The 17,366-nt window shown below is 46.5% G+C and overlaps 1 protein-coding gene across 37 annotated transcripts in view; it reads left to right on the top strand.

Annotated features, from left to right (window-relative positions):
• Positions 1-10,977, top strand: part of TCF7L2 (transcription factor 7 like 2) — a 197,799-nt gene extending 186,822 nt beyond the window's left edge. For 14 of the 37 annotated variants that reach the window (XM_044240523.1, XM_044240526.1, XM_044240525.1 and 11 more), the window contains 4 exons: positions 1,129-1,177; positions 1,756-1,806; positions 3,141-3,213; positions 8,802-10,977. In XM_044240523.1, coding sequence (XP_044096458.1) covers positions 1,129-1,177; positions 1,756-1,806; positions 3,141-3,213; positions 8,802-9,222 — 594 coding nt within the window. In that variant the 3' untranslated portion in view covers positions 9,223-10,977. Of the gene's footprint in view, positions 1-1,128; positions 1,178-1,755; positions 1,807-3,140; positions 3,214-3,902; positions 3,976-8,801 lie in introns of all 37 variants that reach the window. The other 23 variants (XM_044240551.1, XM_044240555.1, XM_044240552.1 and 20 more) reach the window with 6 other exon arrangements.
• The last annotated feature ends 6,389 nt before the right edge of the window (positions 10,978-17,366 follow it).

Raw genomic sequence — 17,366 nt, forward strand, 5'->3', positions numbered from 1 at the left:
CTCCTGAGCAGTTGATGTCCACATACCATGAGAACTTTAGGCAGAGATAGTATTTAGATGTTCTGAAACAGACGTGTAGGCCAGTCCTTTCATTTGTGAGATTGCGTATCTACCCACCATCTGACCCAGAAGGATGGGACCAGCCCTGACGAGCTGAGAACTAGTTTCAGATCTGTGGGGATGCAGTCAGCTCTACAGAGCTCAGCCCTGTTCCCATGCCACGTCCCCAGCCACGAGCAGACAGTACAGATACAGGTTGGGGAATGTCAATGACCTTATGCGATCCATCCCCTGTAATCAATTAAAAACCTTCCACAGAGAGCAAGGGGTTAAATATGCAGGCAGCACAGCCTAGTAGGTAATGTAAGGTCTGTGGAACCAAGACCTCCTGGGTTCCCATCCTGGCCCCAGCATTTGCTAACTGTGTGATCTCAGCTAACAAGCCCTCTCTGACTGAGTTTTCTTCTCTGTAGAATTAGAATGGTGATAGTCCCTGTCGTATAGGATTGTGTGAGGGGAAAAACGAGTCAGTGTGGATTAGCGTACTTAGAATCAGGCCTGGTGCGTAGTATGGGGTCAGTAAACGTTAGCTGTTGTTACTAGTATAGCCCCAGTTAAAGCTTTTGGTTTTTAATTGAGTAGAAGGACCTTTTGTCCTTAAAAAGGAGATTTGTGTGGAACAAGGGTGGGGGTTGGGGGGTGATTTTCTTAGTCCACATGGCCATCTCGACAGTCATTTGATGCTTGTTTTGGGGCTCTTGGTCCACCCCCAACCCTGTCTCTCCACACCTCCCTAAATCTTCCTTCATCAGCTCTCTCCTTCCCTTTATGGAATCAGATGCTCTGGGTCGGGTTTGAGTTTGGACAGAGGTGTGTGGGAAAAGAGATGTTTCCTTCATCCTCCGCTGACCCCTTCTCTTCCCCTTGCTGAGTGTGTGCCCCTCCAGCTGGAGCACGACTAAAGGGCATTTGGATTGGGGGGGGCGGCTCAGAAACATTCTGGGAGCCATGGGTGTGGACGGAGACAGCGGTGAGCTCCCCGTCCTGCCTTCTCCTTCCAGGGACCCAGATACCCTCCTCCCATCTGTTTTTCTGAAGTAATTTCTTGTGTTTCCTCTATTCATCTAGGGGAAGAAGAAGAAGAGGAAAAGGGACAAGCAGCCTGGAGAGACCAATGGTAAGTTGGAGGAAGGAGGAAGGAGCAGAACTCTGAGGACCACTCTCGAACCTTAGATTCCTCTCTGGGGGAGGCAGGAGGAATTCAAGGCCAGGACATTGTGGGGGAACCCATCCTAGCCAGCCTTTTTGTGTATGCATTTTAATTAATTGCTTCACGACTGTCCTTTTAAAGCTAGTAACATTCATTGTTGCATGAAAAGCACATTGTAATTCTAGTGGAATGTGTTTTTAAATAACTGCAGAGCCTGGAACAGGAGGGGTGGTAGGCATGCCTATGCGGGATTTATGCAGTCTGCTTATTTTGTCTGTGTCTTGTTAGGGATGAGGAAGGGGCTGGGGGAGTAGGCGGGGTGTGTGCGAGTGTTTGATATTAACTGGGCTGTTCCTGAATGTTCTGATGCATGCCTTTACAGTGGTAAATTGCACCCAATTTAAATTAAGGAGGTTTGTCATTCTCTAGGAGAAATTAGAAATACTGCATAGGCAATACCAGAAGGTCCCCTTGGAGAAGGCCAGGCTTTTACAAACGACAACAAAAATTTTGAAGGCTTTGTATAATTTGTTCTTTTTTTTCAGAACACAGCGAATGTTTCCTAAATCCTTGCCTTTCACTTCCTCCGATTACAGGTGCTAATGTCATTTTGAGTCATTAAAATAGTCGATAAGCTGTTTTTTTAATTTTTCTTGCCATTATAGTTTTATTAACATTAAACACGTATGACATTTGAACATCCTTTAAAATGACCATCTACACGGTTTCGTATGTTTCGGTAGATTTTTTTTTCAGTTGCTTTTGTTTTTGTTTTTTGTTTTTTTTTGTTTTTGTTTTTTAATTTACTTTAACTTTCGCTTTGTTTATTTATTTATTTTCCCCATAACAGTTGTTTAAGCAGTGATGACAGTGACTTAGTGTTGAACTAACTGTGCAAATTGAATATGCAGTATTTCTTTAAAAGAGACTGGTTAAAAAAACGAAAACAAAACCAAACAAAACAAAAAACCAAGCAAAAATCAACCAAAATGGAAGGAATTCAGTAATAAACCTCCTTAATCTAATGGCATTTTCCGTTGCTCCCACTAAGTTTTCTCACGCAAGCATGCATCCGCACGCAGTAGAATTATTTTCTCCTTTGCTTTTTTTAATTTTAGTTTTTTTCTTCCTTTTGCTTTTCTGCTCCTAATTTGCAAATCTACTAGATTTTACTGACTGTACCTGCTTAAAAGCTGCTATGAGCTTCTGACTAACCCTGACCAGCTAGCTCATTCACACTGCCTGTTCACCTTCATCTGTTTTTCTGTTAGTAGTCATGAAAATCGGTTTAAAAAAAAAAAAAAGAAAGAAAAACATTTCAAAAGCTGCAATATCCCAGTACCACAATCCCCTTTTCTTTCTTTATTTCTTTCTGTTTTGTTTCATTTTGTTGTTTTTATTTGTAGTTTTTTTTTTTCCTTTGTTTAAACTGTTGTACTCTGAGAAGGAAAAAGCATGTTACAAACCTAATTCCCTCCTTCGCTTTATTTTCTTCTTTAAGAAAAACCAATTGAGAGCTAGGGGAAAAAAAAAAAAAAAGAAGGAAAGAAACAGCAAAGCAGAACCAGAAGAAGAAAAATACTATTTAAAATTTAGTTTTTTCAGTATCTGACTTCCCTTTATCCGCTCAAAACGAATCGGAGAGACAGTCCTTAAAGAAGGGATACTGCAGCTTTATTTGCAACAGCTAATTTCACCAGTTGAATAAGAATGTGATTTTTTTTTACCCTTTTTTTTTTTTTTAATTAAAGAAAGTTAAAAATCAAAAGTCGATATTTTGTAATTAGTAACCAGGTCATTGATTTATTCCCTTTTTTATTTTTATTTTTTTCTTATTTGTATCTTTCTCTCCCCCCCTCCCCTCTCTCTCTCTCCCTCTCTCTCTCCCACGTCCTCCTCCTCTGCTCGCTTCTCTCTTGAACTCATTCAGACCTGAGCGCTCCTAAGAAATGCCGAGCGCGCTTTGGCCTTGATCAACAGAATAACTGGTGCGGCCCTTGCAGGTGTGTATAGATTTCCCAGATTCGCTGTGCTGGTCTGCAGCTGGTCTCTTCGGTCCTTTCCCCCCTTCTCTGGCCTGTTGCTTTGTAGCTCTGTGTGTGGATCTTAGGAGACATGAGGGCACGGGACACTGCTCTGTGAGGGATGTGCTTGTCCTCCCCGCTGCTGCTAGCCAAAATGCCACTGTAAAACAGCATCATTTGTGCCTCCTCGGGTCAGCGACAGCCAGCCCCAGCGCGCCCCCTCCCAGGGAACGTTGCCTGCTAACCCCCTTCCTCATGACCACCCAGGATGGGGCTCAGTGACATCCATCGTAATCCTGGCCTAGGTAGAAGCAAACAACAACGTCACCTTCTCCCCTCCTTCTCTCTTCTATTTTTTAATTTATTTTTCCTTGTTGTTTTTTGGTTCTGGTTGTTGTTTTTTTGGTTTTGGTTTTTTTGTTTTTTGGGTTTTTTTTTTGTTTGTTTGTTTTTGTTTTGTTTTTTTGGTGCGTGTTTTATCATTTTGTTTTTATTTTTTTTCCTTTTGCCTCATAGAAGTCTTTTCCTTTCATGTCCTTGGTGAGGGAAGACAGTCAAAGAGAGCCGAGGTCCTAGAGAAGACGAGTCAGCAGTAGCTGAGATTTCACAGCAAACTGAGCATGACCCACCATTGTGTTGTATTTTTTGTGTTTACCTTATGCTAACAGATGCAAATACTCCAAAGAAGTGTCGGGCACTGTTCGGGCTTGACCGACAGACTTTATGGTGCAAACCGTGCAGGTATATGACCACTGTGAGGCCTTTGGGAAAATCAAAGCACTCTGTCCTTCTGCTACCTCAGTGTGTCGATATATTTTTACCTCGTTCCCATCTACTTCCCTACCGGCATCAATGACTAATGATCCTCATCCTTCAAAATTTCCTTGCTAATTTTATGCTGTATCCTGTCCCCACTTTCTCTTTCTCTCTTTCCCCCTCGCTCTTACGAGTTACATACCCAGATCCCCTGTGGTAGGACTGAGACCACACCCTCTCCCGGCCAGGAATGGGCACTTACCCTTTTGCTTTGCAAGCCAGCATCCTGGACGGGCCCGGTCCATGGCGTGTATTGAGTTTAGATAGAGCCACTGGTGCCAAAGGTTTGAATGAGCTAAAAACTTGGCAGCAAGAGCCTTCCCCGCGCACTTGAGAGTCAAGACACTTGGAGAAGGGCTCTGGGGCAGGCGTTTTTTGGTTCTGTTCTGTTTCATTTTTCTTTTATGTTTAAAAACCACATGTCTCTGGACAGAGGAGCCTGGTTAGCTGACATTGTTTTACAGTGCTGCAACGAAGCGTGGCATTGAACGGCACGCACCAGCTGAAGGGGTGCAGGCGGTGCGTTGTGCAGTCCCGTATTGCAGCGTGGCTAGCCTGCGGAAATGCAAACATGTATCGTATGTGTTTAGAGAGAGAGCGAGAGAGAGAGAGATTGAGAGAGAGAGCATTGCTTCCAGAGTGAACTAGAAGAGTCCAAATTGAACACCCACGTTCCACCTGCAGGTTTCCATCCGACCTGTAATTTCAGGGAAGGTGTAGGGTACTTCCTTCTTGGTGGAGGGATGCCGACTCGTTCCTGTCTCACTTCCTTTCCTTTAATGACCACCTTTGGTTAAATTTGTTGTTTCTTTGTTCTGATACAAGCAGTCTTTGAATTTGGAATATTATGATGGTAGGTATCTCAACACCCCCCAAACACGCCTCCCTGTTTGTAGTGCCTCCTTGTCGCGTGTCCCTCTCCTTCATGCCTTTGCCATGTGTTCCGTGTTTAGACGTTAGATCAGATGTCCATCCCATCACGTGCATGCCCACGAGTCTCCTGTGTCTCTTCCCCTCCCCCGGTGCCTTACAAGGGATGGGCCGAGTTGGCCTCAAGTTCCAGACGTTTAGGGGAGAGAGGGCCTGAGCATCTTTACTGAGAGAGAACTCCACAGACAGCCCTCTGGGCCCTCTGAGTGAGGGTTCCAGGCCTGGAGAGAGATCCTCCAGCTGTTCGTTCTGTGAGACAGCAGTGTTCACGGAGGTGGCAAATACACTTCCTGCACAATCCCGGGGTCTTCTCTGTGCCCCAGAGTAGAGTTTCGTCAGAGGTGGATGAAGAATGTTAGAGATTGGAGTAAGGCAGACCCAGGGAGGACAGGTCTAGGCAGTGAGTTCGTGGCAGAATCTTCTCGGCGCTGAGGAGGAAGATGATGGGCTGCAGAGTCCTGGTCTGAGGTGCCCTGCCGTGCTGAAGGGTTTCTCTAATCGCAGGGCTCCCTCCCAAGCCGGTGTCTCACGATCTCAGGAAATGGGTTGTTGAGACCATTGTGCCCACTTGCATATGGTGTGTTGGCCAGATTGGTGTCTATTTTATCGGGGGGTGGTGAGCGGTGGTGGTTTAGGAACCCCCCCCCCCTTTTTTTTTGTTTCAGAAGCAGTTGCTTCAAGTTAGACTTGACTTTTTTTTTCCCTGAAAGTGACTGTTCCTAACATTGACCGGGACGGACATCCCTCTCAGACACAGCCTGAACATCGTTTCAAGCCAGGGTGTGGGGTCTGCTTCAGGGGCCAGAGGTTTCAGGACATTTTTACCAAAAAAAAACAAAAAAAAAAACAAAAGCAAAAACCAAAATCCTTGTAGCTGCCTCATAAACATGATTTTCCAAAAGCGCAGCTCCGAAGAGCTGGCAGTCAGCGAGGCGGGCTGCAGTCCCTCGTCACTCCTCAGCATTCTTCCCACCATGACACTGTTAGAACTTTCTCGGTGGCCACTTTGATTCTGCGTGGGGTGTTTCTCAGACCCTGAAAGCATCAGCAGATGCATTTGAGCTCACTCCCAAACAGGATCAGGAAGAACCCTTGGTTATCCTTCCAGAATAAATCCATGGGGAGCTAGAAGTGGAATTTTCAGTGGCCGCCCCTTGGTTGGAGATGGAGCCTGGGTGGGGGAGGGTAAGCAGATGGGTTTTGCCCCTTTTTGCCTCAACTTTTCCTCTTTGCCAGGATCTGGCTTGATGCTAAATCAATAGGACAAAAACGGGAAGCAGTTACAAAATGAGGCATTTTCTGGCCCGTCAGAAGTGTGTGTGTGTGTTCCAGCTGCCTTTCGCTTGGCCACCTGTTAGAAGGAGTGTCTCGCTGTCCTTCATGATCTTCATGTCCCGTGTTCAAAATGCTTCCACTCATCCCCTCGACGTGGAAACCTCTGTGTCATCAGGAGGGCGGGTGGGTGAGGGGACCGGCAGGCGCGTTCCTAGCCAATCAGGACTCCTTGCTCGCTACACAGGGTTTCTAATTTTATTTGACATTTGAGGACATTTTAACAAGATTCTGTTTTGAGCCCACCAAGTTGCTTTCCCATCTTTTTACTCTGCCCTAATATAGCATGGAATGCTGCTTGACGTCACTCCCCTGTTTTCCTGTTTCTCCTTTTCTCTCCCCCCACCCTCTCCTTTGTCCTTGTCGCTCTCTCACTTTCGCTAACGCCCTGCCCCCATCCCCACCCCTCCCTTCTCCCATTTTTTAAAATGCATGGACATCTTAGTTTTTAAAGCATGTTTTGATCTGCAGGCCAAGGTGGTTTAAAACTCTGAGAGGCTTAATTATGTATGTTGGTTTCTGGGATGGGAGCAGAACCCACAGTCTGTTTCAATCTATCCCAGAGGAGAAAAGGAACCTTTCCAAAATGAAAGTGAGGGGGGCTGCCCTTGCACCCCTAGAGTTCCTTTCTACCCAGAGGGGGATCCGGTAGACCCTGAGGCCTCCACCCGGTGGGTCTCAGCCTCTGGGAGGCCGGGAAGGCCAAGCATGTTCCCTCCCCTCCCTCCTGCCATCTTGCTGAGTCCACACCGCACGCACTGAGGGGCATGCGCAGAGACCTCTGGGGCACAGACCCAAGGAGGAACTCATCACACGCCCTTCCTTTCAAAGCCCAGTGACATCTGACACCAGGCAGCATCTTCCTCCTTTCTAGGGATGGGAAGCCAGCCGGCGCTTACACACTTGTTTTTAGACAGAGTGTTATCAGTCATGGTTTTAACTGGATTCAAGGGCTCCTTAGGACAGCACATTCCCTGGATCTGCATTATTTTCATTGCATGAGTGGGGTTGAGTCCCAGGATCACCTTTCCTACCAAATATCATCCCCATCGGACTGGGATTCATAGTAGGAGAAGCTTTGAGGTCATATTCTCAATTTCTTGAATTGATTTCCCCAACCTCTGATGATAAGCAAGAAAGTCTCTGAAAGTCTCATTCCTATTTCTTATGTAAACGGGAAGTGTGGAGGGCAGATTTGGGGTTTGGTGCAGGGCAAACTTAGTCTTTCCGGCTTAAACACGAATCCACGATGACCCAACCCCACCAGGTCCATGCTGTGGTGCCCCCACCCCCCCGCACTTCTTCTTCGTCGTCACTTCCTTGTGACACCCTGCGCCCTCCATTCACTGGCCTCGGCACAGTGACCAGGACAAGGCGCCCTCCATCCCATCCTCATTGTCTCTCCTTCCAGCCTTGTCACTCTGGGGTGGGGGAGGGGAAGACTCCAAATCTTTAAAAAACAAAACAAAAACCCCGCAAAAAAATTAAGTTGGAATCATAATTTAATCCACAACCTGCAGGCCATACAACCAGTTATTCTTGTTCCTTTGGATCATTTTCTGTTTTTCTTATTCTTCCCCCTCCCCACCTTCGTTTATCCTCTTCTACCTGTTTTTGGTGGTTTTTTTTTTTCTTTTCGTTTTTGTTTTCATTTTATTTTTTATTTTTGTTTCGGTTTTTAATTTCTTTTGTTTTACTTTTGTTCCCCCCTTCCCCCACCCCCCACCCCTGACTCTCTCCTGATTCTCACCTCTCTTGATTTGGTGTGGTTCTTAACAGACAAAGCCCGTAAGCTTTCTGGGCGCCGGCAGCCTGGTGGTGGCCGTGGGGGTGGCATTGGTGGTGGTGGTGGCGGTGGTCGGTGGTGGTGGTGGCGGTCGGTGGTGGTGGCAGTCGGTGGTGGTGGCGGCGGTGGTCTGAAGACCTCTAAGCCTCTTGCTGGCACTGCCTTCAGCTCTGTGGGCTCAACAGTCCGCGTTCTGAGAGTTTCATATGGTGGGGTAGGAGGCGCCTGGGGAAGGAGCTGTCTTTCTCTTTCCACACACACACACACACACACACAGGCCACTGGGAGTGGCGGCGGGGACAGAGGGGATATGGGATGGGCTAGCCAGGGAGTGTCGAAGCCGAAAGAGCGAGAACACACTTCTCCCGTCGGCATGGATGCAGCCACTTCCTGGCAAACAGGTGCTGCCTCCTCCAGTCGGCTCACTGGTATCTGGGCCACGTGGTGGGGGCGCCGGGGTGTAGTGGGGCAGGGGGAGCAGGTAGGTAGGGGGCCTGGTCCTCGGCTCCTGCAGCTCCTGCAGCGTGGGTCCCCAGAGCAGGCTTAGATGGGGGCGACAGCCAAGTGAGCGTGGCACCCTGGCCACAGGCCATGCCGACTCTGGGGGCAGAGGTGACTTCGACTTGGCTCTGAGCATTAGATAACTCTCTCCCTTGGCATCTTTGCCCTTTATTCACAGATAACTCTCTCCCCCTGTTTCTAGGAGAAAAAAAAAGTGCGTTCGCTACATACAAGGTGAAGGCAGCTGCCTCAGTCCACCCTCTTCAGATGGAAGCTTACTAGACTCGCCTCCTCCCTCCCCCAACCTGCTAGGCTCCCCTCCCCAAGACGCCAAGTCACAGACTGAGCAGACCCAGCCTCTCTCGCTGTCCCTGAAGCCCGACCCCCTGGCCCACCTGTCCATGATGCCTCCGCCGCCCGCCCTCCTGCTTGCCGAGGCCGCCCACGGCAAGGCCCCCGCCCTCTGTCCCAACGGGGCCCTGGACCTGCCTCCCGCCGCCCTGCAGCCGCCCATCCTGTCCTCCTCTCTTGCACAGCCGTCAACATCTTCCTTACATTCCCACAACTCTCTGGCCGGGACCCAGCCCCAGCCGCTGTCCCTCGTGACCAAGTCGTTAGAATAGCTTTAGCTTCGTTAGCCCCGCCCTGGTCGGTTTGCGTAGTGTTGCGGTTTTTGCTTTTCTTTGTCCCCCCCACCCCACCCCCCAGCCTCCTGCACCCCCCTCACCCCCTCGGAAAGGTTTTGTTTTGTACTCTTAATTTTGTGCCACGTGGCTACATTAGTTGATGTTTATGGAGTTCATTGGTCAATATTTGACCCATTCTTATTTCAATTTCTCCTTTTAAATATGTAGATGAGAGAAGAACCTCATGATTCTACCAAAATTTTTATCAACAGCTGTTTAAAGTCTTTGTAGCGTTTAAAAAATATATATATATACATAACTGTTATGTAGTTCGGATAGCTTAGTTTTAAAAGACTGATTAAAAAACAAAAAGGAAAAAAAAAAAAAAGAAGCAGTTTTGAAGCAGCCCTCCAGAAGGAGTTGGTTCTGTATTATTTGTATTAAATACGAGCTTGCGAACCAATCATTTTACATCTGGTTTTTAAACCATAAGGGCACGACGAATGCAGTGCCATATTCCTTTTTTTTTCCTCTGTGTGAAACAACTTTAATTGTGATGTTACTTGTTATTGTTTAAATGTACAGAAACAAAGGGTTAAATGTGTTAATATACCTTGTTCCATGGTGTTGTTCTTTTGGGGGGAGGGGGATGCTACTCAGCAGTTAATGGAATCACAACGCTGTTGGACCAGTAGTATTTATTGCTTTAGAGATTGCTTGTCGAACCTGTACGTTGTCCCTTTTAAGATATGTTTTACTTTTTCTTGAAACTGTATAAAGTTTTTTTTCCCCTTAGCATAAGCATCTTATATATAACAACTCATTTGTACAAGGTTTTTAAGTTTATATATAAAATGTGTATATATATTTTTTTGTTTCTCTTTTTGACTTTTTTTTTTTTTTTTTGGCTGTATGAAACCCAGATGCCGCCAAATGGACATTACTAGTTGCATTAAAGGATCAGTAGCATTAACGAAAGTTGCTTTAAAAGCCATTATGTAAAACAAGACTTGAAAATTAGCGAGGGAATTTTAGCGAGATGCTGTGTGAGCAGCTGTGGGAACCAACCCTGTTTCTCCTTTGAACCATAGTCGGCAGCTCTGTACCCTTAGGACACGGCCTGACTGTGTGCAGAACTTTATGTGCCAAAATTCTCAGTAACTTTAGCTTTCTCCCTCTTTTTGATGCTGTAATTTTTGTTCATCATGTTTTGCTGTGATGTTACATAGGTAGATTTGTATGTAGTTTTAATGTCACTTATAACAAGATGTGTTTGGTAGCAGATTGTCCAGAAAGCATTTTAAATGAAGAGGTATAAACCCTTAGGGGCCAAAATTCTGTATATTAGATTACTCTTAAAGGAAAAACCAGCTGCCGCTTTTATGTACACGTATGACATACAAGTAGGTGGCAAACTTTACAAATAAAAAAAAAAAAACCTAGGCATGTTGATGTTGCAAAATGCTGTATAAAGCTGAAACCCGTTCATTCAGTGCCATTGTAGTTGACATGAAGCGATTGTAAAACTGTCTCCAATTTTTCTCTGGTTTATTAAAATGCTAACTATAACATTTTTTGTGAATACTTTGAATGTTTCCTAACAGTTGTGATGTTACTGTTCCGTTTTATGCTCTTACTCCAATTTCATTTTTAATGGTTTGGAAGCCATTTTTGTAATGAATAAATGTTCATGCTGTACAGTATCTGTAGCATGCCGTTCTGGATTAATAAAAGCAACTTAGTATGTGCAGATCAAGGCTGGTCAATTGTTTCTGTGATTTGGGTTTTCTACCCTGGGGGAAGCTGCCCCCGCCTTCTCACCAGAGGACCGTCTTCCCTGAGCTGAAACTTGAGGCCAAACCGTGGGGCTGGAATGGGTGGTGGGTTAGGATTTGGATATCAAAAAGTGTTCTTGCACTCTTTTCAGGGGTCGGTCTGTTTTTTTCTTTCTCTCATTTGCCATGCCAAAATTTTTACCTGTGTACCAACTTAGTTCCTTTCTATTTTATTTATTTATTTTTAAAGATTTTTATTTTCCGGCTTCGTTCATTTCTGAAAGCAGAGCACAGTGATAGTCCATGTCCCGCTTCTGGCTAGAAGTCAGTCATCTGGGAGACCTAGGCTGTCCTCCTTACGGGATCCAGCTTCAGAAGGGATTGAGTTCTGGTCAGTGGCACTTACTTCTCCAGAAATGGATTTAAGACCCTTTTCGTTCCCGCTGAAGGACCACTGATGTGGAAGGAGTCTGACTTCTTCCTCTAAGAGTTGCAGGCAGAGAGAGGTGCCAGGGAGTCGAACTGAAACTTTTCTCCGAGAGTGAACAGATGTTGAGAAAGAAGGTTTGTAGAAAAGCGGATCAAGGCAAATCACTTAGCGGCTGGGATGGAGAAATCTTGCTGGGGGTGGGACTGAAGCTCTGCGGCCGATCGCTGGTGAGGGCGAAAGTTCCTCATCATCACCACCCACCAGGGGCCACAGTGAAGATCTTACTGAAGTTTCCACGGCGATCATTTCTCAGGCAGGTTAGGAAGGCTGGGCTCAGAGGAATGCCCCTGCTCTTCGAAGGTTCGTGCTATGTCCCTTTGCTTTGGTGAAAGACCGTTAGCCCCCCATTTTTGAGAACTGAAAGAAATCCAAAGAGGATTTTCGCTTTTACCAGAAAAAAGGTGAAAAGCAAAGATAGCATTGAGTGTGTGTCTTGCAGAGAGTGGGTACTGAGGCCACGTGCCCTGGATCAGTGGCTCTGACCCCAGGAGCCTCACTCAGCGTCTCGGTGTCCAGATGCCAGAGCTCTGAACTGTGTCCCTGTGAACGTCTGTGCTTACCTCACTGTGTTTTGTGCATCCAGAAGCAAGATGTCTGATATCCTAAGGTATCAGATAAGGCTAAGGGAGGCTATTTTGGGGTCCGGAAATTCTCAAAAATGTCCCATATAAATTCAGGGCAATTGCTTCTATACGCCTGGATTTCTGCCTACAAAAGTTTCCCTAAGCATGCTCTATGTACGTTCGGATAGCCAGGAGAACCTGTGTATGTTCTGCTTCTCTAGGACAACTGTACCTTCAAAGAACCTGATTTCCATGCCCCTGGAAGCGTTCGTGTTGCTGTTACGGCTACCCAGGGTTGTCATCAAGGACTTTAAAGTCCCTTGGAAGCTCTGCTTTGCTCAAGCTAGTTTTTGTTCTGTAAAATCTCAGTATTCTGTTTTTGTTTGCTTTTGTATTCCCAGAGAGGATTGATTCTGGTTGTCCTTCCCCATTTTATTTTGCACACTGGGCACAGAGTGACCTTTGAAAACACAAATCAGAACAGTATCCGTTCTTGGTGGGGGCTACCAAGGCATTTTGTGCCTTTTCTCCTTTAATGCTGATAGTCCCACCTGAGGTTGCTATTTCCCCCACCCCCACCTCCCCCAGCCCACTTTATTTTCTAAAACTGGGTTTAGAAACTCTAAGTCTGTTTCTTGCCCAAGGCTGCACAGCTAGTAGGGTGGGATTAAATTCAGATTATGCCTCTTTGTATCATTAAGATGGTCCTTCTCCCGAAGTGATGGGACAGTCCTGAAGGGTGTCCTTGTTTGCCCTGTACACTCACCCACACACTTGTCCCTCTTCTGGAAGGTTCTGTTCTCCTGCAGCCCCACTTTCTGCCTGGTTAACTCCCCATCATCTTTCAGGTCTGAGCACAGACAATAGTGGGTGGCGTCTCTCTCTCTCTCTCTCTCTCTCTCTCTCCTATGTTGCTCTTCTACTTTCCTGTTTTTCCCTCCCTTGCTTCCCTCATCCACCGTCATGTCAGTGGGTGTGGCCTAGTTAGGCCACTAAGAGTGCCACTTAGCACCATTGACATCTTTTGTTGGTGGGGGGGCTGTCCTACACACTGTCAGATGTTAGCATCCCTGGCCTCCTCCCACGAGATGCTGCGGTGCCCCCAGCACTGTATGGCATCCGGGAATGTCTTCAGACATGGCCATATACCCCCTGTTGGGGGGTGGGGGGAGCAAAATCATGCCCCGTGGAGCACCGCTGCCGTAGAGAACACTCCAAGAGGTCAGAACTGTGGACTTTATGTTACTTTCTCTCTACTAAGGATCGGGTTCAGTGCTGGCACATAGGGGGTACTTGAACATATTTGTTGAAGGAAGGAATATGTGACATTAGCCGACTCGCTCTGTGTGTTTTGAGAACCAAAGGAATGGCGACTTTCCAGAGTGCTTCCAAACTTTGTGTTCTTGAGCTTCCAAGGTATCCTAATGCTTCCAGCCATGCTGGAAGGTAGCTCAGTGGGCTTGTTGCAAAGCCCCAAAAAACCCCCCGAAAACTGGGTGGGAGTGTGGACGGTCCCTCTGTCATCAGCCAACCTGAGTGAAGATCACTTTTTAAAAATTCAAAATATGGGTCACCTAGCCCGTGTTTACTGCCTCACCACATTTGGAACAATACTCTGGGGCTCTTCCCACCCTGACATGGGACTGACATGGGACTCCCCTTCCCCCAAGCCTATCTTTCTGGGCATTTTAGCTTCCGGTCTCCCAGATACCAGTCCAAGTCCCCATCCTTCAACATTCTCTCTCTAGCTCTTTGGTATCTTCTGACCTCAAGAGTTTCTTTTCAATCTGAGCATCTTCTAATTTCATCCATCTGTGCATTTGTTGTTCCTTGGAGACGCTGAGACCACATCTAGGCGCTCAGAGCTCTCAGTCTCTGAGCCACATCACCCCTGACTTCTGATGGGAAGTCAGGGGTGATGAAGACGGCCCAGCCAGGCCGTCTGTTAGGAGCATGCGTGGCTTCCTGTGGCTGCTGTAACAAATTGGGGGCTTCAAACAGTAGCTCCCACAGCTCTGGAGGCTGGAGGTCTGGAATCCAGGTGTCAGTGGGGCATGCTTCAGTCAGAGGTTCTGGGCTCTTAGCTTCCTGTGGCGGCTACCATCCTGCGTCTTCCTGGGCTTGTAGCCACGTCAGTCAGCTCTCTGCCTCCGTCTTCACATCACTGCCTCCTGTGTGTCTGGAAACTTCCTGTCTCTTTCTGTAGAAGGATACCTGTGATGTATTTCGGGCCCACATGGATAATCCCGGATGAGCCACTTCTTGCTAGATTCTTAGCTTAATCACATCTTTTGCCGTAGAAAACAACCCAGGTTCTAGGATTCAGGCATGGACGTATATTTGGGGGGGATGGGGGTCCCATTCAGGCCAGTTCAGAGGCATTGCTAACTCCGGGAGACTGCAGAGTCTTAGCATAGAACCCTTGAGAATGAGCAGTTATACTGCTGGTGCTGGTGGTTTTGGATAGAACCATGTAGAAAGTGGTTTTCCATTTCAGATGATAGAAGGCTCACTTTTTATGCTGATGATGTGGGCGCATGGAGGGTCTGGGATGCCTTTCATCCGAATCTAGGATTTAAAAAGAGGACAGACCAAGGAGCAGTGGAGAGAATCTGATCTTGGAGACGCCACCATCTGACTCCCACCGTGTGCATCCTTGAGCAATTAATCTCTCCAGCTCTCTGGGCCTCTGTTTCTTCAGTGAGAGAGCGGCGACAACAACACTCATCTCCACGGATTCTTACGAGGCTGAGATGCAGAGTGCCTGGAGTGGTAAGTCAGAGTGGTTAGTGTTCCCGTAAAAGTAGAAGAGGCCAGTCATAGCTATTTCTTTTCTTTATTTCTCTTCAGGATTCTGCTAGTCCAGCCCTTCAAACCCAGGCTAGAGAATGAGACACCTAGATGTGGAAGACATATCTTTGTCACAGAGTCGAGGGACCCCAGGGCGCTGTGACTCACCCACGCTCATCCAACTCACCTGAGACTTGATGGCTCCGTGAAAATGGCTTCTGCCTTTTGGGGAGCCACAGCTCTAGCTGGAGTGCTTTTTGTGGTATGAAAATATGTTTTTAATTAAAGCGCTTTGGAAAGAAACAAAGGAATCCCCGAAAAGTCTCCTGTGAATGCTAGCTCAAGGCAAGTGCCAGAAGCCAGGGTTGGGAACCACTAAGAAACAGGGCCACAGATTTGACTTTCTAAAGGATTCCTGTTGTGGCTGGTTTCTTCATCTCCCGTTTCAGATCTGGTCCAGCAGTCCCAGGCCTGTGGCAATGGCAAAGGCCTGCCTGAATCCTGGCCTGCGTCTGATGGCAGCATTGGCAAATCTGGACTCTGGACTTTGGGAATTTTTTAAGCTGGCGTTTTGTGAGTACACTGGATTGAATTGTGAGTAAGCCCATTGAGTCATTGGTTCATTCAACAACTACCCTTGAGCACCGATTTGCACCAGGTACTGTTCTAGGCTCTGGCACACAAGTTTGGATAAAGTAAGCTTTGTGTCCATTTTCCCTCTGAGCTGAGTCCTGTACCGTCTTATAGGACAGAATCCATAAAGAAAGGGGCCACCAACATTCCCAAGGCCAGGACAAGGTGCTTGTCTGGAAGGTGGCCTCATACAAGGATTAGTACAAGGGGATGTGCTAGAAACTCCACCTGGGTTTCTCATTTAAATTTGCTTTATGTTCATTTTACAAATGTAGAGAGTGAGGCCAGGGAGGTTAAGTGGCTTCCTCAAAGGCACAAATCTGGGGGCACCTGGGTGGCTCAGTGTGTTAAGCCACTGGCTTCGGCTCAGGTCATGATCTCAGGGTCCAGGGATTGAGCTCCACATTGGGCTCTCTGCTCAGTAGGGAGCCTGCTTCCCCCTATCCTGCCTTCCTCTCTGCCTGTGATCTCTATCTGTCAAATAAATAAATAAAATCTTAAAAAAAAATAAACAAAAGACACGAATCTGGGAACAGCGAGCCTAGGATTGGAACCCCACCAGCCAGGCTCAGGGGACTGCCTTGCAGAATACCATGCTTTCCTGCTCCTTATGAAGATGTAAACCATTTGGGTGGCTGGAGAGAGACAGAGGACAGAGCTCATTTGATTCATGGACCTTGTGAGAGGCTTTTGCTATGAGACCAGCCGGTGTTTTCTCTCCTTATCTAGGCGCAAGAGTTTTTTTGTTTTTGTTTTTGTTTTCTCAAATTCTGGTTTCTGTGCATATAACTAACAATAAAGTTGATAATTACATGGATCGAGTTATTTTGGACTCCATGCTAAAATACGTAGAGTCCTAGAATTGGAAGAAAATTAGAAATGCATGTATTATCACATATTACATATGATACATGTTTCTGTGATTGTGGGTTGCAAGCCACTGATATGTTAAGAAATCAGTTTAGTGGGATCAAGGCCAACATTTTAAAAACATAAAATGAAACTCAATAGGAAAACCAAAGAAAATGGGAGCTATTGCTTTGCCCCTTCTTATATTTTAGCTTCCATGAAGGGTCCTGTATTGGTCAGATTAGGTTAGACTATGCTATAATAACAAACAAACCCTAAAATGTCAATAGCCTAACACAGTACAAGTGTACTTGTCAGCCATCTCAGAGACATCTCCCAGCCCCATGGAACAGGGAGAGAAAGGATGATCACCAGGACATTTAATAAACATGTAAGTGATGAATATCCCTTCTGCTCATAGTCTGTTGAGTAGAACTCAGTTGTGAGGTCAACCGCAGAGGAGGCTGAGAAATGTTGAGAGGTACCCAGGTATGGAGGAACGCTAATGGTCTACAACTCATGTCTTCCTTACTGTCCCTTTTTTTCGTTATCAGAACACCCTGTTGTTGCCCTTGGAACACTTCCTTACATAGGTCACACACACATATATGAAGTTATTTGTCTATCTGTTTTTCTGCCTGTTGTCATTCTTCCTTTCTCTCTGGACTGGGGATTGTCAAATCATCGCCTGCAGGCCAAACCAGGCCTGTGACCTGTTTTTGTAGAGCTGCGAGGAACAGTCTTACATGTTTTCATGAGTTGCAAAAGAAGGGGGAGAAGGACAGAAAGGAGAGGAAGATTTACTCACCAAAGAGATAGTCTGTGAACAGTAGGCCCTAAAGTATTTACTATTTGCCTTTTCATAGAGAAATTCTGCAAACTCCTGCTCTAGATGGTGAGTGTCTGGAGGGTAGACATGGAGTCTCTTTGCTTCCCACGCTATCCACAGAGTGAGTCTGATACCTGGTAAGTGCTCAATAAGTATTCCTAATGACTAAATGAAACTTTTTGTCAGGATGTCTTATGATGAGCAAAAGTTTT

The sequence above is a fragment of the Neovison vison genome, chromosome 2 (assembly GCF_020171115.1).
Source record: "Neovison vison isolate M4711 chromosome 2, ASM_NN_V1, whole genome shotgun sequence".
Classification (NCBI taxonomy): domain Eukaryota; kingdom Metazoa; phylum Chordata; class Mammalia; order Carnivora; family Mustelidae; genus Neogale; species Neogale vison.